General features: G+C 42.4%; 1 protein-coding gene across 3 annotated transcripts in view; it reads right to left on the reverse strand.

Annotated features, from left to right (window-relative positions):
* Positions 1–12,826: 12,826 nt before the first annotated feature.
* PSEN1 (presenilin 1) overlaps positions 12,827–26,216 on the reverse strand; it is a 46,238-nt gene continuing 32,848 nt past the window's right edge. For all 3 annotated transcript variants that reach the window (XM_015420087.1, XM_015420089.1, XM_015420088.1), the window contains exons 9-11: positions 25,050–25,223; positions 19,883–20,001; positions 12,827–16,516 (exon numbers count right to left, since the gene is read on the reverse strand). In XM_015420087.1, coding sequence (XP_015275573.1) covers positions 16,361–16,516; positions 19,883–20,001; positions 25,050–25,223 — 449 coding nt within the window. In that variant the 3' untranslated portion in view covers positions 12,827–16,360. The remainder of the gene's footprint in view (positions 16,517–19,882; positions 20,002–25,049; positions 25,224–26,216) is intronic.

Raw genomic sequence — 26,216 nt, forward strand, 5'->3', positions numbered from 1 at the left:
TCCTTAATGCCCTTGCAGAATAGTTCATACTGGCTTCAAGCCCAGATCCTGTGTGACACAGCAACTGATGGAATACGTTGGAACATGTCGTAGCATTAACAAAAAGGGAAAGTCTGTATTCCTTCCCAGAAACTTTTTATTAGGATAAAGTGCTAGAATGCTGCATCGAGAGAACACTTGTATAAAGGTTGCTTAATTCAATATTTAGATTTGATGTGGGGCCTCACACAATAGCTTTTCTAATTCAACCTGCCTTGAATACATGTTCCATATTGGAGGCAGGCATATGGGTGAAAGATTATTTTCTAGCTTTTCAGATGAACATAGATTGCATAGAGTGGAAATTATCTGTCAAGGAGTATGGGTACAAAAATTTACACCGATGATGGAGTATTGAGACATTTTGCTAGCCTGTGGGGTTTTGTGCAATCCTGGATAACTAATTTTTAATAAAGATAACAAAGGGACTTTTGAGCTCTTATAATTGCAAAGCCAGTAACTTTACATTTATTGGCAAGAGGACATTGGACAAACAAATATTCACACAGTGCATAATCGGCTTATGGTATTCATACTAGATGCTGCAATGGTTGCTAGCACAGATGGCTTTTAAAAGGGATTAGACAAATTCATGGAGGGAAGGTCTACTAATAGTCATAATGGCTATAATAAACAGGAGTGTTGTGGCATTTTAAAGACTAACAACATGTTATTCCAGTTTGAGGCTTTGTGGACTAGAGCCAATTCTTCAGATTATAGTTCTAAATTAAACTTTCCATGTTCAGAAAACAGCAGTGAATGACTTTAGCATGCCTTCTTTTTGACTTTCAGAAGGATGTTTTTCTGTCTCTGCTCAAGGCAGAATGCTGAGCTAGATAGATCTTTCATCTAATCCAGCCTGGCATTTTTTCTTACGATGGGATTATTAAAATGTTAAGGAATTTGAATAAAGAGTCAAGAGAAACAGAGCCAAGCATGCACATTTTCTAGTATATTTTAAAGGTTGTGTTATTTTTTCCCCATATTTGAAGGTACCAGATTCAGAGAATCAGTATACAGAATAATAGTCTTATCCTGCCAAGCTGTGGCAACACAGGTACTAGTTCTACTGCAGCAGCTACTAGAATATTTTTTCCTGGAGGCCATTTTCTCTCAGCAGCACAGCTGTTGCTCTTATACTGCAATGCTTAGCAACATTAAAGCCAGCTTTAGCAGAGAAGTCCCCAGTCCTGTATGTGTTGCTGTGCTAAAGCAGTAAGTCATAGGTCCGAAATGTATGGCAGACTAAGTGAAACATGTATGCCGTTTGGCATTTGCTGTACATTTGGAAAAGAATATGCCAGTTAATGTTAATTACACCTATGACACTCAGTATAATTTAGGCTTGCCAGTCCCCAGGTGGAGGCAGGGGATCCTCTGATTTTGTGGGCTTTGGCCTGCTGCCAGCCAGCTGGCTGGTGGGAGGAACCCCACCCCCAAATAGCTGACAACACACTGACATCACTTCTGGAAGTCACATCATCATCCCGGTGATGTTGGGGGTGACACTCTACTTTTTGGACAAAACTCTATGGTTTGTAGCTGTTTTTACCGTAGAGTTCTGTTTAAAAAGTAGAGGGTCGCCCCGACATTGACAGCACGATGATATCACTTCAAGAAGTGGTCAGCCTGTGGCTGACATCCGTGCCCACCCCTGGAATGCCTCTCAGATCCCCCTACTGGCAGGCAGAAGACATCTGGCAACCCTAGTTCAGCTACAGCTTGGAGAGAAAAACTTTTTCCATCAGACTGTTGATGCTTGCCTGGTTAAAATGAGTGGAGGTTATACAGCAGCAGGGCTTCATATCTGAGGGCCAAACCGTTCCCATGAGTAGATTCTCAGACCTGTGCTTTAGTTCAGAGCTATCATGCTGGGGAAGGCAGTTGTGGTTACTGATTCCCCCACACTGTTTTCCCAATTGAAAATGGCTCCATAGGTTGCTTTAAGACAGGTCCCCCCCTATTGTGCTTGTTTTCTCTCTCTCTAAGGGCTTTCAACAGTCCCAGGTGTGCAACGACAATAAGGAAAAAGGCATAGGCAGGGAGTTACTCCCCTTTCCCCAACACTGTGGCTCTGATCCATGTTGGGCTACATGTGGCTGATTTTTGTAATTAAAGTACATGTTTCACGAATCCGATCATGAATCCTCAGCATCACGTACTGCTTGGCCCAGAACAGAATGTCTTACATTTTAATTTTATTACATCATTGCAGCATCACAACAAATAAACAGTTTAAAACCAGCTTTTAGTAAAGTGACATATAAATGTTCAACTACCCCTTTTCTTGGAGTAAATTTAGTAGCAAAATAAATATACAAATAAAATGTTGCAGGGTGCACAGAAGATGCCAAGGCCTTGGCCACCCTCCACTAGAAAGTTACTCCACAAACTCATTCATATGCATTATAATTAAGATAAGCCTTTGTATCTCCCGAGCACCTGAACCTCAAATAATTTCTACAGAAAGCTGTGCCAAGTACTTTTTACAGTGTAATATCTTTGGTGCTGGCTAGAGCGGCTCAAGTCAAATAAGTATACAAGCAGACAAGAAACTTTAATAGGTTCTCTACATATCCTGCTAGAAACAGCCTCCATATGTCAGTTGTTCACACTGCATTCATAGGGTTGGATCCAGGTAAGTTTCCACTTGATGGAAGGGTGTGTGTGATATTTGCTGATTCTCTGTCCCACCGCAGACCCCCAATTTGACCCTCGTGCTGTTCCTTGGGGTCATCTGTTCCCCAGTAGCAGCATTTTCAGCTGCAGTAGAATGGGTAAAGTGCTACTCTACTGATGGAAATTGGTTCTGTCTGTGAAAATTATTGACTGCCCCATTCCTATGATGAATATGGGCACTGCCAACCCTCACCCCATTCTGTTACTTCAGATGCCTGTGGCTAATAGATACAAAACTGAGAGAAAAACGATGTTGCTGGAATATTAGCATGTAACTGTACTTGTGCAGCCCAGAAGTACATTGGACTTTCTTCTAGTTGTCCATTGTCCTTTGATGGGCTAATTGAGGCACATGTAGCAGGCGGCATGGAGAAAAGGAGCATGGTTCAGAGCAGGAATCCAAATCTAAGGCTGGTTCCACAGGAAGGAGTTGCTCCACATTGGCTGTCAGATTGGAGTGGGTGTTTTTTGATCATCCAGAAAACATTGTCCTCCAATTATTTGTTTTGGTCTTCCATGGTCTCCCCTCATTTCCCCTAATGTTTCCCAAACCTGCTGTGTTCTGATCTTTTCAGAAAGACTGGAGCCAAACTGGGTTACCCCACAGTGTGGATGGGAAGGTACAGATTTCTGGGACTTCCTGTCCCCATCTGGCATTGTTTTCCCTCCATATCCACCATCCTCCCCCCCCCAGTGGAGCCAGTGTGGTTTTTGCCAATTAAAACAGATTGGTAGTAAGCATATTGCTATTGTGCCTTCATTACTGATTTAATTTTTTTTTAAAAAACCAGCTCCCCCGAAACTACTGGGGGTGGGGGTGCTGGGCATAAAGAGATATCACGGGGAATACACATTTGTGGACCCCCAGTTGCCACAAAGCAGAAATGAGTGCACACTGGGGAATTGTCCCTGCATGGAAGCAGCCCAAGCCCTCACTAGTCCAAATCAAATACTCTATCCGCTATACCACACTGACACCTCTGTTAAACGGACATGGTAAAATGTATTGTGTGTGTGTGTGTGTGTTGTGTGTCACCCCCTGCGTGTGTAAATTCTGATTACACTGAATGGCATCAGGTTGGAGTCCTGAGTGTGTTGGCTCTTTCTTTTCAGACTGTCACATAGCCCAACACTGACATTCCAAAGTGGATAATTGACTGCTTCACCTCTGCAGGAAGTGAGATTAAAAGGGGTTTACTGCTGCTATGGCAACAGCTAAATGCTGCTCTTAAAATAGTTGGGAAGCCATAGCAGATGACTGTGAGCTTAAGTATGACTCACCTAGAGGATTCAGTACCAGTGACCCAGAGCTTTGTGGTTCGTGTCAAAGATGACATGTTACTCTCCATTTGTTTCCTATGCTATTGTTTGTGTGTGTTTTCTCATGCTGTGCTTTTGGAAAGGAATCGCAGAGAATGGAAAGAAAGAAAAAGCTAGAGTAGTGGGACATTTTGTGTGAACAACACATCACATCCTGCACTGTACGTGTGTCAGTAATAGGAGATTGTGTGAATATAGTGGTTCTTCCTGATTTGCCAAGCACTTGCTCTTTTTTACCAAGGCTAATTCTGCACTGGCTTTCCCCTCCGCTGTTTTATGAAACCCAGGTTGGAACAGAAATTCCTCTCTGCACTGCACGCTTGTTCCACTTCCTTTGATTATCGGATTTTATGGTAGCTTCCACACTCCATGCCACTTTCGAGCTCTTTAATCTTTGAATTTTATTGAACCTTCTGCATAGATTTATGGCTGTTTTATGGCTGTGCAGGGGTGACTTTGCAGTCAGTACTGCATTGCCACAAGGGTTTTGAGCTGCACTTTTTCCTTCCAGTTGAGAAAACATGGAGCAAATGCCATAAAACAGCCATAAATCTATGCAGAAGGTTCAATAAAATTCAAAGATTAAAGAGCTCGAAAGTGGCATGGAGTGTGGAAGCTACCATAAAACCCGATTATCAAAGGAAGTGAAACCAGCATGCAACGCAGAGGGGAATTTCTGTTCAAACGTAGGTTTCGTAAAACAACGGAGGGAAAAGCCAACACAGAATCAGCCTCAGTTGAGAAACTGTGGAGCAAATGCTAGATACAGAATTGGCCTGAGTTAGCAGCCAGTTCCAGCCAGTGGAGCAAAAAGTGGAAAATGGCTAAGGTTGTGGTTCTAAACAAGACATTCCATAGAAATTAATGCAACTTTCCCCAAGATAAAAGGTTGTTTAAATCAGAGGAATTACTGCATTGTAAACAGATTGGATGTTGTCACTAAAGAGATTTTTAAAAGTAATTATATCTTTTTTTATGACACTGTAGTGGTGCTTTCAGACAAAAATAGTCTGGAAGTTTTGCATCGTTCCAGTTTTTCACACAGGGGAGGTGGCTAAGTGTGGTTTTGTATACAAAGCTGTTGTCTTTTCCAAAGCATATTTCTTTAAGCACTCCACTGGAAATCATGGCTTTGCATGTACCCTTGTGTGTGTTGGATAGGCTTGTTCAAGCTCACCCAAGACTTGAGCAAGATTTAAACTCAGGCTACTCAGAATTTAATACTCAGATACATTATTTTGGAAGGACATTTTTTTTGTGTGAGTACATATGTGGAGTGGGTCACTGGTCAACATTAGAACAGTGTTTCCCATCCTGTGTGCTCTGATCCAAAAGTGGATTGAAAAACCTGGGTAAGGGGGGCCCTGGCTTTTGCAATTTTACTGATTTGTTCATGTTTTTTTTAAAGGTAGGTCACCATACCAAGAAAATGGGGACTGCCTTGGAGACCCTATTTGGGTGGAAAGATGGCATAGAAATGCTTTTAAATAAATTAATTAAATACATTTGGATTTGTGGATCACCATACTCAAAAAGATGGGAACCACTGTAGCAGAACACATTCTTTGTGCCCAGGTTCCAGAAACAGCATTTGGAGTTAAAATAGCCTCAAGTAGCCTCAAGAAGGTGCTGGACTAGTTGAACCAGTGGCCTGACTCCAGTGTCTCACTCACCAGGTAAATTCCAGTGATGGTCCAGTCTAATGTTGGGATCTGTGCTATCATCCAGCCAAGGAAACAGTGTATAGAGCATTGTTATATGTGTTCAGTTCCCTGACCTGCAAACCTGTGCGTGCAAATCTTTATTGGGCCAGTGTGGCTATGTGATAGACTAGTTTGGCCGTTGCTCACCCTATTTATTATCTATTTAAAATATTTACATGACTGCCTTTTTCTTGAACAGCTCAAAATCCTCTCCGTTATCTTTAATGATTAGGTCCTCGACTTTGATTCAGTAGCAACAATATGGCTTTATGTCTTCTGTGTTTATAATTCAATAGAAACAAGTTCTCCTTAAATTTTGACAGCCTTGATTCCCATGATTTGGAATCTCCATGCAGTCCTCTCTCTCTATGTCATTCTAGGGAAATAAATAAAAAGGGTATAAATTAACCTCTACCTGCCTCTTCTCCCCACCGGGTTACTTCCTTTTTTATTGGCTGCATCGCCCTATCCTCAGTGGTTCACTAGAGCCATTGATAAACTGAGATCTTTAGGACTAGACCCGTATCAACTTTTGGAAAGCGGCTATGCCAGGGCAAAATCTATTGTTTTCCAACGCCTCAGAGATATTGAGCTACAAACATCTTATGCTGCACTTCCGCCTCTTTTCAAATCTCTGAATTCCAAAAATTTTATGTCTGCCCCTTTATACTTAGCTAATATATCCAACCCGATTCACAGATGTGCCTTTTCCAGAGCCAGATTTGATACTTTTCCATCTGCAGTTCTTTTTGGAAGGTTTCAACGCATCCCCAGGCATTTGAGACTATGCTCATGCCCCTCGGAGTCAATAGAGACCCTTTCCCATATATTATTTCATTGCTCCTATTATGCAGAAGAGAGAGCCCTTTTAATTATGCCCTTGATAAGGTCATTTAGGTTCCAAGGACAACCAGTAATCCAGTCTGAGGAACTTTTGCTGAAATACTTACTGGAGGACAAATCCATGGCAATATCAAGGAAGGTTGCTAAATTTCTTTTTATTGCAATTATAAAGCGTAAGCACCTCCTTAATACTCCTCATGATGTCTCTTCTCTGTAATACTTCTCTTGAATGAATGAATTTTATTGTTATGGCGCTTAGCCAGCAATTGTAACACTTCTCGATAACCTGGAGATTGTTTTTGATCTTGTATGCTCTTTGACGGGTCTTTGACCGTAATAAACTGATTGATTGATTGATTGATTGAACCTCTACCTGCCCAAGAAACTAACCTTCTAGAAAAGAAAGGAAATCTTCCTTACCTGACAAACTTCTGTGGTCTTAAATGGGGCACTGTTATTATTGCTATCCCTGTTCTAGGATTATCAAGGCAAATTACTGGCCTAAAGATTAAGTTGGGTCCAAGTGGTGGTTTCGATGCCTGCCCAGGCCCAAAGACCTGCAGGGGACAGTGCCCGATCACTGGCAAGAGACATTGGAAAAACTACTGCATTTAAAAAAAAAAATTATGTACATGTCTGAAGAGCTCACAAGGCTGAAAGAGGCAGAGCCACCTCAAGCTGCCAATAAGAGTAAAATAATGTGGCATGGTGGCAGCCTTTAAAAAAGTAGGCGGCAGTTGTCTTACCTCAAAAGCCTGCCTGACTGGTAGTTCAAGCTATCAGATGGGCACAACCTCGGCAGAGAGAGGAGTGAACCCTGGCTAGCGGCTCAGTAGGTCCAGTTCCTGCAGGAGCCCAGGAGGAAGTCTTGATTGATATGTGCAACAGAGCTCTGGAGAAGACCAGACTGCCAAGCATGCAGCCTCCTACCCTGCCCAGCAGAGCTTTCTCTTTCCTAATACAGGCATTGTACCCCACAGCCGAGGAAGAGTGGCAGTCTCTGAATTACTTTCTTATGATTCTCAGAGCTGCAGCTGTGCGTTGCAAGCTTGTTGCTCAGATGGCTCCAAGATTTGTGCCCAGACTCTGAACAGATTGTTGTTGGCTGACTGATGCTGAAGGTTAGGGGTGACACCAAGCCTCTGGCTAGCACCCACAGAAATATGTAGGCGGCTCATAGATAGCACCAAGATCCTGCAACTCAGAGAGTTTAGGTCTAGACTTGGGTCAGCTGCTGATGGTAACTGGAGGCAGGCAGGCCAGGTTTATGGTAGGGGCCATGGTGGCTCAGAGGTTAAAGACGCTGAGCTGCAGACTGGAAGGTCTGTAGTTCAGCAGTTCAAGACCCAAGTGCTGCATGATGGAGTGAGCTCCCATCTCTGGCCCCAGCTCCTGCCAACCTAGCAGTTCGAAAGCAAGAAATTGCAAGTAGATAAATAGGTACTGCTTCAGTGGGAAGGAAACAACGTTCCATGTGCCTTGGTATTTAGTCATGCTGGCCACATGACAAAGGAAACGTCTTTGGACAGCACTGGCTCTTCGGCTTGGAAATGGAGATGAGCAAAGCTCCCTAGAGTCGGATTCGACTAGCTTTCGAGCAAGGGAAACCTTTACCTTTATTGTCAATTATAGGACATTTTGGAAGGCATTAACTCATAGCGTTTTTTGTCCTGGGTCCACAAATTTTGAAGCTGGTTCAGGGTAGATCTTTGCAACAGAGTGGTTCTAGACTAGGCTTGCTGAACAGATTATGTTCAAGGAGCTCACTCCTTGGAAAGGTTATATCCTTTTTCATACGACACCACAGCAACAGAGCCCCCCTCCCCATAAGCACTCTGTTGAGAGTCAATAGTGCCTATTTTGAAGCAATAGAGTAACAAAGATTCTATCTGCCAACAAGTTTACTGTATTAAGCAATGATAATTATGCACTTTCCTTAATAGTAATCCTCCCTTGCTAAGTGATCTTATAAAATATAAATTAACTGAAGCTGCTTTTGTTCTTTCCTGGTTGTTGTTGAGCACCCACCTACACAGAAGGGATTTACTCGAGTTTGCAATCACTCAGCAAGATATAGCTGCCTCAAAAAGGGAAAGAATTAGTTATATTTTGCAGGTGTAAAATTGTAGATGAACTTAAATTTTTTTTAGAGGCTATTTGTGAAACTATTTTCCCCATGGGTGATCTATATATTTTTATCCAAATAACGTTATTTTTTTTTGCAGTACAGAGTGGATTGCTTTTCAGTATTTTTATATAGCATTTTCATGACTTAATTGTGTCTCCTGTGGTATCAAAATAATTGCCTTTGACGAGGTTGCAAAAGTAAATGTGAAAGAAAGCTTTTATCAAGAGATTTTATTTTTAAAAATTGCTCCTTTGAGACATAAAAGACTTTTAAACACTTCCACAGTCCAATTTTACTCATTAAATGAGGACAGAAGGCACAATCCAGCAAGTTGAATGTGATTGACTGAAATCATTAGGACATGAGTATTTAAAACTATAGAGTCTGAAGCCAGCCCATGTGCCTGTTTCCTTGTATGTCCATTCCACTGAGTGCAGAGGATTTCCTCATGAAGATAGAGCCTTTCAGCCCAATTGTTATGCATGTTACTTATTCCCAAATCAGTATGCACAGAATTGCAGCCTTAGGCAGCAACCCTAATCTAAGAGTAACCACTCTGATTACACCCTGGGGTTTTTCAGAATTTAAGAATCTAATTTCATGTATAAGCTTCAAGAACTGTGTGTATTAAGTTGCTTCCAACTTCCAGTGATCTTACGAATGAATGCATTCCAAAATGTCCTGACAGTAACAGCCTGGCTTGGGTCTTGCAAACTGAGGGCGGTGGCTTCCTTTTTAGAGCCAATCCATCTCATGTTCCTCTTTTCCTGCTGCCTTCACCTTTTCTGACTCTTATCATAAGGTGACCCACGTACGATAGCCTCAGTTCATTCCTTTTAGCTTCTAGGGAGAGTTCAGGCTTGGTTTGATCTAAAGGTAAAGATTTCCCTTGCTCGAAAGCTAATCAAATCCAACTCCAGGGGGCAGTGCTCATCTCCGTTTCCAAGCCGAAGAGCCAGCGCTGTCCAAAGACGTTTCCATGGTCATGTGGCCAGCATGACTAAACGCCAAGGTGCACAGAACACTGTTACCTTCCCACCGAAGTGGTACCTATTTATCTACTTGTAATTTCTTGCTTTCGAACTGCTGGGTTGGCAGGAGCTGGGGCCAGAGACGGGAGCTCACTCCATCACACAGCACTAGGATCTCGAACTGCCAACCTACAGGCCTTCCAGTCTGCAGCTCAGCATCTCAATCTCTGAGCCACCATGGGCCCTTCATTTGCTCTATTTGTCTTTTTGGCAGTCCATGGTATCCATAAAATTCTCCTCCAATACATTTCAAATGAATCAACTTTCTTCATTTCAGGAACGAGCAACTCAGATTACTGCAGGGATAGAAAACCTCTACAGCTACAAAAAAGTGGTTATGTGTAGAGAGGAGCATGTGTGAAAAAGGGGTTGGGTAAAGATAAGGCTACTTCTCTGCATGTTTTCCTCTGCATCGACTTCAAAACTGATACGTTATTTTGAGCTTTGACATCATGCTGTGCTGTAACTGTACTGTACATACAGGGGAGCGGTGGCACAGTGGGTATATCCCACTGTCTTAACATCCGAACTATGTCAGTTCGAGCCCCACGCTGGTGTGAGCAGCCAGCCTGTTATCCCCAGCTCATCGTCCACCCAGCGATTCGAAAGCCTCTGCGTGTAGATAAAATGGGAACCACTCCTTAAGAGAGGGTAGGCACACCAACTCCCCTCTGGGAAGGTGTTAGCTGTCGGTTGGGGACATCCTGGTCCAGGATCCAGAAGGCGGAAGAATCTACTTGGCTATGAAAAATCCCTGCAGTGGGATGCTCCGGCCAGGCGGTGGCAGTGTGGTGACACGACATACAGCTCCTGAAGCCCCAACATCATCAAGCCGGTCGACGCAGCCGTTCGGGACATGACTGAGCCAAGCCAGAAGTTTCCACTGTGCAGTTACGGCGTGTGCAATTAAAATGAATTATATGTTGTCTTCCCTATCCCCTATGAAACATAGTTAGTCCCGTCTAAAGAGTAACTGTAAATCACTTTGAGCCCACTTGTGGGGAAAGCAATTAATAAATCGAAAGTATTATCTATATCTAATAGCCAAGTGTTGCCCGGAGTGTGGATCGCTAAATCAGCGCTCCGGGGGCACTTGGGGGGGAGGGGGAGGTTTGTGCACACGTGGGCCAGTCCCCACGTGTGCACAAAAATGCTAAAAGTAGAAAAAAATTTCAGGGGTATGTTTAAATCCCCCCGAAAGTGCAAGAGCGTTCCGTGCGCATGCGCACGGAATGCTCTGTAGCTGACCTCGTCGCCGCGGCACCGCCGCCGCCTCGGAGCCAGCCAGCCGGGCAGGTGGAGGACCGGCCTTGCTGCCGCCGAGAAACCCCCCTCCTCCCGGGGGGGATCGAGCGGGGGAGGGAATGGAGGAGACGGAGCTCTTCCCCCCCCCCCCCGCGAGTATCGCGGGTCCCCGTCTTGTTATTATTATTACTGTTTCAAGGTTTTCAACCACCCTCATTATGCTCTTCCCCAAACCTGCTTTACTCGGTTCTTTTTGGAAAGAATGCAGTTCAAGAGCATTAGCACTCTGTGAGAAAGAAACAATGCAGATTTTCTTGCCCCACAAATACTGTGACTTGATGGCAAGTTCATCTTCAGATGTCCTGCCTACATTGGCACTGTTTCCTGAGTTAATCCCTTGTGGCTGCTTGTCCCGGTCCCAGGATGTAACCCACACCCCTCAGGGACCCCAACAACCACCAACTCGCCTAGGAGACCCACAGACCAGGAACACCCCGCAACGCTGGACCCCGTCAGCACCGCCAGGGTGCAACAGCCTGGGCCAGCCCGACCGCGGAGCAACAGGACAGGCCAACTGCACACGGGAGAAGCTGACGGTGAACACACGCACGAGACCCCGCATGGTGGTGGCGCAGCCCCAGGCCAATAGGACCGCCACCAGCATAGCTCCAACCACACCCAGGCCGTAGGAACGTGTCAGAGCTTATAATAGGGGGAGGGACTGGGAGGAATCACAGGGAGGCAGGACTGGGAGACAGTGCTGGAAGAGGGAGCTGGGTATAAAGGAGAGGGAAACGAAGGGGCCGGGGAGGAAGGACGTGCTCGGAACTACATGATGCTGACAGAGAGGAGTCCAGGGAGGACGCTGAGAAGCCGATGCACGAAGGTAGAGGGACCTATGGAGTGCCATTAAACTCCGTCCACTACCCATCTGAGGCCCCAACGCTCCCCCTCTTCTTTAACAGACCTCACTTCCAGAGTCGTTGGACCTCCCCCACCTTGGGATGCCACAGGAGGGGCCGCACTGGGAGCCCAGGGCAAGCTTGACACTGCTGTCTTCCTTATATTGTTTTTTCCCATGCCACAGGACTTTAAAAACCAAGTCTGCAACTGCTACAGTGGTTTGGCAATTACTGATTTTTTAAAGAAAAGGAAAATGGCAAGAAAGTGCACAGAACACTCCAATTGTGGAAGCTCCATCACCAGTGCGCACAACTCTGCACTTGCTGTGGCGATGAAAGCAACCCAGAGAATCCTCACCAAGTGAAAGCAGTCTAAGGCTAAAATAATTTAGATTAGGACAAACTAATGTAAATAACTGTGAAATCATGACTTTAAATCTCAAATTGGGAAACATCAAGTGGAATTTTGTAATGGATTCACTAGAAGATTCCTGGCAATCATATTAATTTTAAAGCCAAGTTAGATATGAATAGTATTACACACATTTTAATCTGGCATTGTGGTATTTTACATATACATTTAGTTAATGGGCCAAGATTTTTTTCTCAAGGAAGCTTGCGGTTTAATTTTGCTTTAGTGCCGAATGTATCAATGTTTTGGGAGGGGATTTTTTTGTCAGATTAAATGATGTGAGTTTATTCCAACTGCAACAAGCACTATGGTTCACTTTCTTGAGCTACTTTGATAAAAAAAGATTATTCCCTCAGTTACCTCTGAGATGAACACAGAGTAATATAATTTATATATAATATACAGATACAAGCATATATGCCCTTCGGGTCTACATCAGCTTAAGAATTCTACTTTTGTAAAGTACAAATAATGAGAGATAATCATATTATCCATGCATTCTTTAATGATAAATACAGGGAAAATTGCAATAACCTATCAAAATTATATCTTAATTGGAAAGGTGTTTTAAAAAGGCTTATTCACATTGAGTTCAGATAATGTACAAACCAAAGTCTGTAAAAACACATGTATACTAGAGTGTAAAAGAATCCAATTCTAGTCCATATTCCAGTATTCCCACTGGCAGGCCAATATTGTGAAACAAGATCATGCTACTGTACAAATAAAGTACTGTAGATTTCTCAATAATGGTCTTTACATGTAGCTGCCAAAATAATTTACCAATAAGCATTAAAGATATTTTCTTCATCCACCCCAATATTACCCTCTATTGTACAACAATATTTGTTTCTCTTGCTACATCAATAACAAAGCAATTGTAATATATGGGGATGAAATTTCAGCTGAGACATGCAAGTAGGATCTTATTTCATACTATCTTTCTTCGTAAAATGTGGACTTCAGATCTTGTAAACCAAATACTTCCAGACTTTAATGCCCTGTATTTGAAGAAGGTTCAACTATTTTCAGCTCACTACAGCCCTTAGAAAGGTTTGATAATCAGGATTACAATGGACTGTACCGGGTTAGTAGTTTGTGCTGTTAAGTGGTACTATAATTCAGACATGCCTCATTCTCAATTTTTACTGTACAGTTGATAACAGGTGTCACTTCTGGTATCTGTCTGGAATAAATCCCAATATACAAAAAAGGAGATGAAAAACCAATATTCAATGCTTTGGTTTGTGAGCATTTTTGCTACTGAACAGTCTCTATTCAGATCTGAAGGTTAGAGAATCTATCAATATAACCTTGAAGAACATCCACAATGTTAGGCAACCCTTCACTCAAATCTGATAGGCTTACTGGAATAGGAAATGTGTACTTGTCCATACACCTAATTATTGGCATGCTCCTTTTCAAAGGGTATAGAAGCATAACACACAAGCACTTCAGGCATCTTATCATTGAGTCCACTAACTTTTTAGTGCTGTCTTTAAGTATCTGGTATTGGAATGCAGTCAGTCTTCTATCATCAAACATAACAAAAATGGTGTTTCCATTTCATGTTCTGTTTCTTCTGCTTTCTGGGTGTATCTTAAAGATCCAATAATATAGCCAGTACTTTATTTAAACTTCACAACATTAAATGTATTGGATGAAATTAACTTTCCATCGTCACTCTCCTTACTTAAGGGCTGGATAAAACATAGGCACATAACTGAGCAATTTTGGCTCTACAGAAATCTCCACTAAAATCTTGTGTGACAGCAACTCTGTCGAGGCTGTACCCTACTTTAGACTGCAGATGGGAGCTCATATGACTGAACACTTTTTTATACAAAATATTCCCTCTACCAAGGAAACTAGTTTCAGGAGAAAAGTTCTTGCCAAGTTTTCTGTGGGCAGAGATTTCTTCTCTCTCCCTTTTAAAATACATTCAGTAATACAAGCCCAATGCTGCAACCTGAACTGGTACAACCTAGATACAGGTCAACCGTTACAGACCTAGGACTGTGAAACTTGGTGCAACCAATTCTTGGTAGTGGAAGACTAGTACCTGTATCAAATCTAAACACTTTTGTAAGAACCTGTATTGAAGTAGATTTCTTCAGATTAACACTTCACATACAAACAAATAAATGCTCCCTCTATACTAGCAACTCTGCTGACTGAGTTTTGACTTGACAAATATTTTTCTATTGGTTGTGCATTTGACAAAAAAGGATTTTCTCCCCCTCTCTCCAAGACGAATACAGATTATGAGGAACAATACGAACAAAATATCAATAGCTTACTCCTGACAGTCAAGAGTTCATTTCAAATCCTATTCCTTGTGAACAGTAAGTATTGTTTATAAAGCTAGTTCTGGCTTATGTCAGACAAGAGGCAAGATTTGTTTTTTCATTTTATTAATCCTTATCTAAATTGAATTCAGTAAGCAACTGTCAGCCATTTATTGCCATAAGGCTAGTTGGGCAAGTACATCTTTTTTCTACTGTAAATAATCTCTGGGTGGCAGGCGTAGCGCAGCTGGCATTCAAAAGCACTCAAGATGAATCAGTCAAACATACACAACAGAGCCCTTACTGAACACAAAACATGGTTTTACAAGAATGCATGAAAGGTTTAGGCCCTTTTGTGACATAATGTGCTTGTCCATGGAAGTATTTCTGGAATGATTCCCAAAGCAGAAGAAAAAAAGGTTACTTCAGAATTGGTTATCCTCATGATTTTTTAACGGAATGCTCTTATGAGCAGGGCCAGACATAAACTTAGTATTCTGTTCACAGATCTTGCCTGAAAAATCTACACAGATGACCAGCCGAAATGTAGTGTTATTGGTGTGAGTGTGCCAAAGATTATGTCAAGGCAGTCCAGTGTGGGAATTTAACACAATGTGGGAATCAGCCCTAGGTCTTAAAATAAAAATTATTTGAGAGACAGACATTTAATGTAGTTGGTATATAGGGATGAAGACTGATCCTCCGGTAGAACATAAAGGTAAAAAAGCATCCAGGATAAGTATGTCTTCACTTCTTCTGGCAATTGTACTAGACAATATGAAATTTTCTCTTATTTCCTTTGTTTCCTCAGTACAACACATTCCATTTTATACAATGATCTCAAGAAATACTACAGAATTATAAGTTTTAGAGCAAAAGAGAATAAGGTGAAATTCACGTATTCGTCACTTGGTTACAAAACAACAACTAGAAACATGTTTTTTGTTGTTGTGGTCCAATTGTTCTTCTGTAGCTTTTAAAAGTATCTCTTGTTTTACCACTCAATATGCAAATAAATTACGGCGCTTACTGTGATGAAATATAACACTGAGTGTTCAGTATATAGGACATTTGGGGTGGGGGAGCAGGATGAAAGAAATCTAGGAACAGGTTATACAAATACATGTAAGATTTTAAAATCTTTTGGATCCAAGGATCCAAATTCTGATCATATAACTAATCTGTCTCAAACTGAACTCAAGAACCATTTGGCAGCAAAAATAGAGACTGCGTGTTCTGTGTTGAAGAAGGCTACAGACTTGCAGAGTGAAACTTAGAATCTAAGATGTAACCACACAGGCACAGAGAATAACTTGCATGATTTTTTTCTTTAAGTGAGACAAAAATCTTCTAATCACAGTTTAAGCACTGCTCTCCAGGTAACCCGTAACTGGATCAGGATGAAAGTACTGGTCACAGCTGAAGCCAGGCCAACTCCTCAGGTGGTTCAGACAGCCTAGTTTGATTTACCTGTCCTTTGTAGAGCAATTCTCAGCATTCTGGAGGGGTGGGGTGAAACCTCTGTGCTGAGTAATTATCTTGCTGGTGGAAGCATAGGCATCTTTAGTACATACGGTCCTTACAAAGATTTATAGCTCAGAACACTGAAGACTTAATGTTCCATACCACATTCGTTGAGACCAATTTTACAGTGAAGAATCCAGTGGAGCCCAGTATGGCAGCTGCTTTAACAAACAAGTAGAAATAATTCTACCTGTCAACATTTGCTACAGTTAATACAAATGTCCATGGATTTCAACTTAAAGTGTGCTAGATATAAAACTGATGGAATGCTAGCTGGTCCATAAAGGGTTGCACCAAGTTATCTGTGGCAAAATAGAAAACGAGCCCAAAGGTTATAGAGATTGGAAGAGCTGGTAAGGCCTTTTTGAAAATGGCAAGCAGCAAGAGAGTAAGGCACAAGCCCTGGAAACAAAAGAACATATATAAATTAGACACTGGAACTGTAACCCACAAAATATTATAGGCTATGCTTGCCTGGTTTCATGAAAGATCACTTGCTCTAAGTGATCTTCAGTGAATCCCTAGTGAATTTTTCACACACTGTATCCCACCGAGTAATTACTCAAGGGAAAATCCAGTGTGGATAAACTGCCATTGGACACTGCTGGTAGATGGAATTTTTTTTTTTGTATTTTTTTTGTATTTTCTCTGTGTGTGTGTGTCTGCACCTGGAAGTCACATTGACCTCTGGTGACTGACCCCTACTGGGGACCTGGAGGATATTCAGAGAGGTGGGTGAAAGCCTGCCTCTATCCTCCCGACTTGGTATTCCAAGGAAGTCTCCCATCCAAGTACTAACCACAGTCAACCCTGCTTAGCTTCTGAGATCTGATCATATCGGGCTTGCCTGGGCTATCCAGGTTAAAAGGTACATGGATTTTTGTACAGAACTTTCTTTGGCTCTAGTACTGTGTGTGCTAAACAGCAGAGCATGCTCTCAGATGCAAAAAGCAGGGGTCTCAAATCCTGCACAGCCTTGCAAGGCACTTGTTGAAATTTTGAGAAATGGAGCCACTCCAAAATGGCTGTCATGGGGATGGATTCCCCTGTTTCCCAAAATGTTGGGAAATTCCAAGCCAAGTATATTCCTATGGCTGGGGCAGTTGTTTCCAAACAGGTGTTCACTGCAGATGCAAAGGTGATGGGCTTTTCAGAAGCCCCTCCTGCTCCAAGATCAGCTCTTTGGTACGGAGAAGAGATGCTGTATCCAGATGCTGTCAAGTCAAGAAATGTAAGTCTGTGTATATGGACTGCCTTTGATACACTTTTCCAGAGTAAGGTCAGAACTTTGCTTGCCAGTCAGCTGGTACGGAGTAGAGTTGAAATTCCCTGTTGTGCTCTATTCAACAATCTCTGGAATTTATTTCCAGGATTTAGGCAGCAAACAGGTGCCAGCAACCTATCACAAGGTGTCTTGGGGCATGGGCTTACAATGAGGATCACCAAGCTAAAGAAAGGGAAGCAGGGAGCTGGCTATAATACTGTCAGGACTCTGCAATAGGCAGGAAAACCCACCAGACTCACTGTAGGGCAGCCTACCATACGGAGCAAGCCAGGAGAGAGCCTTCTTCTTATGGATTCCAGAGTGGTAGCCATGTTACTTTGATGGTGACAAAATAAAGTCTTGTGGCATTTCAAAGTCTAAACGAATTTACCATGGCATAAGATTTTGTGAGAGCCAGATTCCACTTCATCAGATGAACGAAGAGTTACACTCATATCAAGCCCACCAACAGCAGGAGGATGGTGGGGGGGGGGGACAGCATTCCCTCTAAGCTGAGTTAGTGTGAGCCAGCTCACAGTTTTTAAGCTTCTGGCTCACACATTTTTGTCTTAGCTCAGGAAGGATGGCTCCAGAGCAAACTGATTTATGCAGCAGCCAAATTGCTCACTCACAACTTTAATGCCAGGAGCTCACAAAGTAGAATTTTTGCTCACAAGACTCCGCAGCTTAGAGGGAGCATTGGTGGGGGAATTATTACAAAGTGAGGTCAGAAGGTCCAGTTTCCCAGGACAAGGTATATGATGTTACATTGCAGAGCACAAGTGGAAAAAAAGAGCAAATGATCCACTCAGAGAGTTGTGGACCACTCCTAACAGTTGAATTGACAAATTAGGATGCATCTGAATAGTGTACAACGTCGTACAGAGAAACAATTCTTTATGTAGTAGCCTAATCTTCCCGAGTCCCTATGGAGTCTAAATACTGGTATAAATACTGACTGAATGTAATACTTCATGCATCTGATGAAGTCAGCTCTGACTCACAAAATCCTATGCAGCAAAAATTCGTTACTCTTTAAGATGCCACAAGACTTTGTTATTTTCTTTTTACAACTAACCAACAAGGCCTAACGGGCAGTGAACACAGAAGTCCCTTTCTTACCAAGCAAGTAAAAAACCTCTCCTCTCTCCCTCACCAGTATCAAGACACTTTGCACTGGTACCCTCCTTTGATGTAAACTAATACCCCATCAGTGTTCCCTCTAAGCTGAGTTAGTGTGAACTAGCTCAGTTTTTTAGCCTCTGGCTCACAGATTTTTGGCTTAGTAGGAAGGATGGCTCCAGAGCAAACTGATTGATGCAGCAGCCAAATCGCTCGCTCACAACTTTAAGGCCAGTAGCTTACAATGTAGAATTTTTGCTCACAAGACTCCACAGCTTAGAGGGAGCATTGACCCCCCCCCCCAATATATATTTATATGGCATTGGCACTTGGGCCAATCCAATCAGCATATGGGCTCATTTGGTTGACAAATTTGTCATTTGATACATGACTGACAAGAGAAAATATTATATGTTTCATTATCATCACCCTATCCCCAGCAGGTACTGACCAATTAAAGGAAAATAGGGCAGAATTTTTGTACTCTTAATTACTGTTATTAAATTCTGAGTCCAGTAGCACCTTTAAAACCAACAAAGTTTTATTCTGGGTGTAAACTTTTGTGTACATGCACAACTTCTTCAGATACCCCGTGCATGCACACAAAAGCTTATACCCAGAATAAAACTTTGTTGGTCTTATAGGTGCCACTGGACTCAAACTTTGTTCTGTTATTAAGTTATCATCAAATTAAATAACTCTGTTTTCTGCTGATTCTTAATGACTTGCAGTGTCCTTTCTTTAATTTCCTTTAACCTCCCCCCCCCCCCCCAGCTGGGCCTTGGACATGTGCTTTCAAAATACGAGTTAAGGAACTTTAGGAATAGTATATTCCCAAACACTTTAACCTGAAGCACTGACGTACCAAAGCCAGAAGCAGATACTAGATTGGAGGCATATACCGTGTTTCCCCGAAAATAAGACACTGTCTTATATTTATTTATTCTCAAGAAGACACACTAGGGCTTATACCACAAATGCATAGAAATCCTGCTAGGTCTTATTTTTGGGGTAGGTCTTATTTTCGGGAAAACAGGGTATGTGCCAATATGCATGCCAACAGATCTTCCTTAGGGGAAGAGACAAACAATAAATATCCCACAGAAATGTACAATACCGCATACTTTTCCATGAACTTATTGGCCTAAGGATAAAGTCATGAAACTTGGTATGCATATTCATGAAATGTTGTTGAATCTTAAGAAATGTGATTGAAATTGCATGCAAAGAATGGAACTTTCCCACCATGTAAATGTGGATTGAAAAAACTTCTTCAAACACTATTCTGAAGTGAGGCCTCTAGAATTCCTTGATATGCTCCTAATCACTTTGATAATAAGGAACGGAGTAGAAAATAATCATCATTACCTAACCATACTCACAATTAAAATGGCTACAAAACAAGCTAAAGTTGTGTTCCAGTCTCCACTGGCAGTTGCTGAGGCTTTGCCAACTAGAACACTGTAGAAAATGAAGTCTCCTAAGCCAAGCTTCACTCCCCCTGTAAAGGAAAAAACAGAACCACTAAACAAAGACACAAAGTTATGGCTATCTTTCAACCCTGTCATTAAAAGCACCACATGCAGTTACATGTTTAATTATTATCCTCTGGTTAAGCCCAGAGTAAATGAGACACCTCTAAGTGTCTGGTTTTTTTGGCGAGGCAGGACTTATAAACATTTGACACATTTTTATACTGTGACAGGCTCTTGTATAGCAAACAAGCAAGATTGACTAAACCTGAAAACATACCCTGGTTTATGTTAACAACTAAAAACAAAAAAGTCTTCCACCAACCCGCTGGGTTGCAAGGCCCTCTTCATTGAGACTGAGACTGAAGCATCACCGGCAAAGGTGCCTAAGGTAAGTACTGGCACTGGGCAGGTGTCTGTCACTCAGGCTGTTGTGATTCTGAACTTGGTAGATGAAAGTCTTTGGGGTCTTGAGTTCATGTCAGGGAATCAGAGGATGCTGGAGGAACTGAAGGTGAGACTGGGTGCCCCTCCTCCTGTTCCTCCAAAGTTCAGCGGGCTTTCCAAAGAGAGGGAGGAGGAGAGGAACGTGCAGTCCAAAATGCTGCCATCTCAACCCCTTCTCCCCCCCCCAGGCATCTCCTTCTGCCCCCCCACTGCAACTACCCCACCCAGGATGTGGCACTAGTGGTGCTGGTAGTTGCTAGTCGCTGTGCGTGCCCCTATTTCTCCACAGTCTGGAATCTCTTCCAGAGGATGCAGATTCCCTGTTTCACATAGCGCCTATGATGCAGGGCAAGGATCTGTTGAAGGAAATACCTTAGTCATGTTTTGATGGCTGGGCTCAGGAAGCATCTGAAGCAGCACCACCAGGCAGTGCTTCTACAAGGGGAGAGGCTAGTGCTCCCATCACCTCCCTTTCTGGGTAGAGGTGCACGAGCCAGGCTTCAGCAGACTGAATGGTGAGGGACTACCTATCTGAGCCCTACGAGTGGCAGGCCATCGATCTGCTGAACTAGTGGACCAGGAAAGAGACAGTCTAGCCAGACCTCTCTCGTGACTCAGAAGCTCCTATCATGCCCTCAGAGGAGCACGCAGAATGAGTGCCAGGCAACACTGTCAGCTCGCAATGCTCACATCTGCTCTCCTGGAGGGCTGAGCAATTGGGTCTTTCTGAATATATATATATAATATATATATATATATTGTCAACTTGCTGCTCCCTCAACTACCCAGCCCTGGACTTTGAGAGTGAGTGAAGTGAGGACATGCTTGTGTCTGTATCCTTTCAGTCTGTGTTGGGGCGCTGGGGAAAAACAATCTTCCAAAAACTTAAAACTCAGAAGTGGAAAGAAATAGCAGGGAGGGTTATCCAATCTGACTGACACTATATAAAAATCATGAGTCAAGCAGTATTCTAAAACAAAATAATAAAAAACCTAACGGAATCCTAGTTGCTGTGAGGCACAGCCAGAGGCACAAATCTTGCAGAAAGTAAATAAATATGATGTAAAAATTGTACTCTTGACACTCATAAAGGAACCACCCCACAAATGCTATTGGAAAAAGATATTAGGAAAGTAGATGAGTATTTCAATTAAAACAAGCAGAACCCACAAAAGCACCTAACATGGAACTCATGCACGTTTTTCTTCTTTACAGAGGTGGGAGGGAACAGGCATACCAGCGATGAGCTGCAGCTCCTGTAGCTTCTCTTGCAAGCCAGTAACAGTACAGACTGCAGAGAGAGAACTCAGGTGCCCAAAATCCCCTTCTTTCCACTTTGAGGCCTTCACTGGCTAAGTGACATTCGTGTATCTTATGTGTTTGGTTGGCTGTGTAGGCAATGGCTTGCAAGGTTGGTTTGGCTTGGGTTCTCTGGTTTGATATTGGTCCTGTTCCGCTTGCAACACTGGCCCATAGTTCTGCAGGGATTCTCTGGTCTGACATTGCTTTTTTGGGCTTGCAGTTTTTGTTTACATTTGGAGGCTTTCGGCCAGTGGCTCTTATCTGTTTTTCCCCATACTAAACAATGGAGACAAGTAGGATGGCTGGGGGCACATTGTTCAGGGGCCCATATAATTGGAACCTTTGAGCCAATTTGCTTGAAACTTGGGAGGGTCTTTAGTGAAAAGGCTGGACTAGGTTCCCTACAATTTTGGTGTCATCTGCTTGAAAAACAGCCATTCCAGACCCCCCTCCCCTAAAAAGAGCCCTCCCACAGGGAATGACAGACATGGGGGGGGAAATTGAAATCCCCCCCCAATCCAAATCCCCAAAGAGTACTGGGGACCCAAATAGTCTGGAATACCTACATGGCAACCCTTCCTGAAATCCAAATCTGAAAATTACTGACACCCCCTCCCCCAAGTTCATATCACTAATCCTTAGTCTCTTCCTGCCTTGTGAATGCTGAAGTCTAATAGAATGATGTATGGGCCAATTCAAACATGTGTCTTACTTGATTACAGTTTTTTGGGTAAATGATAGCTTCTGTTTTCCTGCTCACGGAGTGAGTAATTTCCTTGGAGTTTGCAGTTTTTACTTAAAATGATGGTTTGCCAGTGCACAAAACTGCATCAAGTACTCTACACCTCCTAGAAAATTATTATTTTTTTAAAGGCACACTGATCTAATTATGGTGCATCTTCATGATTAAAGTTATGTTTGTGGTTTTACTGTAAACTAGACTCATTTTCATGATAACTATTGGCTTGGTAGATATTTCAGAAGTGTACCAAGCAGTGCCTTATTGTTTCTTCAATCCTCTAAGTTATAGTGATGGGTTTGATCTCTTTCCTAACCAATGTTTTTATGTTTTGTAAGTATTTTAACTCTTTCAAAAAGTTGTCTTAATGATATATGTTTTTATTTTAATGGTTTTATAATGTAAGTTTATCATGCATCTTTTAAATTGTTAGCCGCCTTGGCAGCCCTTGTAAGGGTAGAATGGTGGCATATCTATTTTGTAAATAAATAAACACCCTCATCCCCCAAACCAGTTGTCTCTATTCTCCACAGTTCTCATCCACAAGCACCTCTGCTGCCATATAGGAGACAACAGAAAAGATAATGACACCTGCAGCCCAACACTGCTCTTTGTAAAAGCTCTGTCCTAGTCAAATATCCTGGTGTTTCCCTGTGCTCCTTACCTGCATCCATATCTGTGGTAAGGATAAGTTTACCACATACAAATAAGAACATAAGAACATAAGAGACGCCAATGTTGGATCAGGCCAAAGGCCCATCCAGTCCAACACTCTGTGTCACACAGTGGCCAGAAATACCAGTGCCATCAGGAGGTCCAGCAGTGGGGCCAGGACATTAGAAGCCCTCCCACTGTTGACCCCCCCCAAGCACCAAGAAGACAGAGCATCACTTGCCCCAGAGCCCCTAGCTATACCTTGTGGCTAATAGCCACTGATGGACCACTGCCAGTAACATCATGGAAGAATTATCCCTTATTCTGTGCACTTTTCAGCTGGGCAGTGTGTAAGTCTGTGTATAGCTATGGTGTACGAAGTGGGACTTTTGGTCCCCCTCTCCACAGCAGACCCATTCACCATACCAGAAACTGCTTTGGAAAGTAGCCTTCATTTTAAGAGCAATTAGCTATGTGGGAGGACTGCTGTTCAGGAAATGAAACCAAGTCCCATTTAGCATGCAGAATGAGCTGCACAGTTCTTGCCTACATACCTTATAGAACGTAATTCTATATTCTCTAAATATGCATCACATGCTGTCATGCTACTGTGGTGGGTTTGTGTCCCAAAAGTGTAGTGATATGCACAAACTCCACTCCTGTGTCTGCCTACAAATCCACCGGTAAATTACATTTTGGACACCATGCTGCTACTGATCTGAGATTATCATATATATTAACCATGTAATATTCTAAGTCTTTACAAAAAGCAAAGTACAGAATATTGTGCACTGATGATAGTTCCCAGGTAACTCTAAGGCACTCTTTTCCTGCAAGCCATGAAACCTGTGATTACAATGGTAAAGTTCATGCTGATTAGGAGTTTTCCAGGAGTGTATGTGTCTTCTTGGACTGTGAAGATCCAGTATTACCATGTGGGAATACACAGAGTATATGAACCAGAACCTACAAATACTATTATTTCCTCATAACCCTGATTATGACGTAGCAATGGCCGAAGCATCTATGTTTCACCCTCTGCTATTGAGAAGAACATCTGAAAAATATCCGAAGCAGAATGACAAGATGTTTGGACTCCAGAGCCCCAACACGGTATGAAGGTGGTAAGCCAGCTTCAGGTGGGGAAAAAGACCAGTGGAAGTAGCAAAAAGGTGGGCAAAGCTGGATGGTGGTCTACACCCACAATCAATGGTCCCACAAGAAGGAAAAACATTCCCGCATAAGGCTGCCCACAGAGGAATATTGTTGTGGCTGCTCCACACCAGGGAGGGACTGTAACAGGGAGGGGCAGCACTAACTAGGAACGAGGCCAGTTGAGGACATACAATTCCAACCATCCTGAGCTGAGAACTAGGCTCTCTCTGCCGCTTTGAGCCTGCTTCGGTGGGGAGGGCGGGGTATAAATTGAACAAATAAATAAATAAAATAAATCAATTCAGGGCGCTCAGAAGGAGAACAGGAGGAGATGGCAACTGAGAGTGCTGTCAACCCCATCTCCTCATAGTTCAAGACCATTTACGGGGTGATATTCCGGAGCCAGCAGACATTCTCAGCCCCATGAGAATACTCTCACCCCCTGTAGGCAGCAGCTTCCAAAGGAATCATTTCAGGGGCCATACCTCACATAAGGTATGTATTACATCCCATCTCTCAACTGCCAAGGTTTACAATCCCATTTAAACAATGCCAAGCAAATGAATTTTGTTGGCTCCCCCATATAAAAATGCACCATTCTTCAATTTCTATTAAGAAATTAGAATCTCTCTCTCTTCCTTTTCCTGTGAAAGTCCGCAGACATAGCAACAGCTGCTTCTTTTGCAATGGTCTCCAGCAGGTCAGGCAAGTAGAACAGCCCTGCACACACACTAAATTGCTTGGCAAGTTAATACATGTTTGTCTGGAAATCCTACTTACTCTCCTCTAGATCTTCAGTTGTTGGGGAATTACTGGGGAGAGCCTGAATATGAGCTCGTATTTCAGGGCTTGATTCCTGAGGTCCTATTCTATTATCTCTTTGTTGTTCCCATTCTTGACTGAATCCTCCGTCATCAGCCTCTGCACTTTCACTTTGGGTCTGATTTCCTGTGACTGAAAAATAAATATAAATGGTTCTTAACACTCTGACATAAGATCTATCATGTAATAATTGTGCCAACAATACATGATTTAATGACCAGAAGATGGGTAAAAACAAATAACTCCATTCTAGTACTCCATATGTACCTAAAAATTATCCTAGTATCTTTAAAGATACACTTAAAAATTCATAAAAGTGATCTTGTCCTTCAACAAAATAATATCACATGTGAAAAAGATAAAACTTTAGTGAGAAGCAACACCATGGCTTTCATAACTTAACTCAGCCAACGTATCAAAGGACACAAGTGATCCCAAAGGAATATAAAATATATTATTCCCTCCCAAAACTCCACACAATTGGTTTTCCCCTAACATATATTCTACTACAATAAGGAGACTGATTTTTTAACTTTATCATTTCATTAAAATATAATTAAGAATCAATTAGCCATCCAATTAAAATGAACAGCAGAGAATGAAACACTGCACATTCAAAGCACTTTGAATGCAAGCTAATGATCCCAACTTCGTAAAAAATCTATTTTACTATAGAACAGCTACTTTAGGTTGATGTAGCAGTTAAAGTAACTGTTGGCTGGCACAACAGTTTGCAATTTAGAATGCCATTAATCTCCCTCCTGAGTATGTTATTGCAAAATTTTTGAGCAAGTGAGCATTGTCACCATATGTGGGAAAAGGTCCCCATCTCTCTATTACATTGCCAGTACGATTTGGATTTGCCTGCTGATAGCTTGTCAGGCATAAGGTACCACCTATATGCATCATCTTTATCATAGTTTCTCTAACACCTGTACTGGCTGATACCTTGAAGCATCCTGCCACAGACCTTCAGAAATATGCATCTGTAAATCCGAACTCTTGGAAATATTTTTCCCACCTGTTCTTATAAACTGTATTCCTAGTTCCCAAACTTGCAAGTATCCCATAAACAGCCGCTACCAATTGTCTCTACCAGACACAGGGCCAAGGACATTATACCTA

This window comes from Gekko japonicus, unplaced genomic scaffold (assembly GCF_001447785.1).
Source record: "Gekko japonicus isolate JY-2015 unplaced genomic scaffold, Gekko_japonicus_V1.1 scaffold27, whole genome shotgun sequence".
Classification (NCBI taxonomy): Eukaryota; Metazoa; Chordata; class Lepidosauria; order Squamata; family Gekkonidae; genus Gekko; species Gekko japonicus.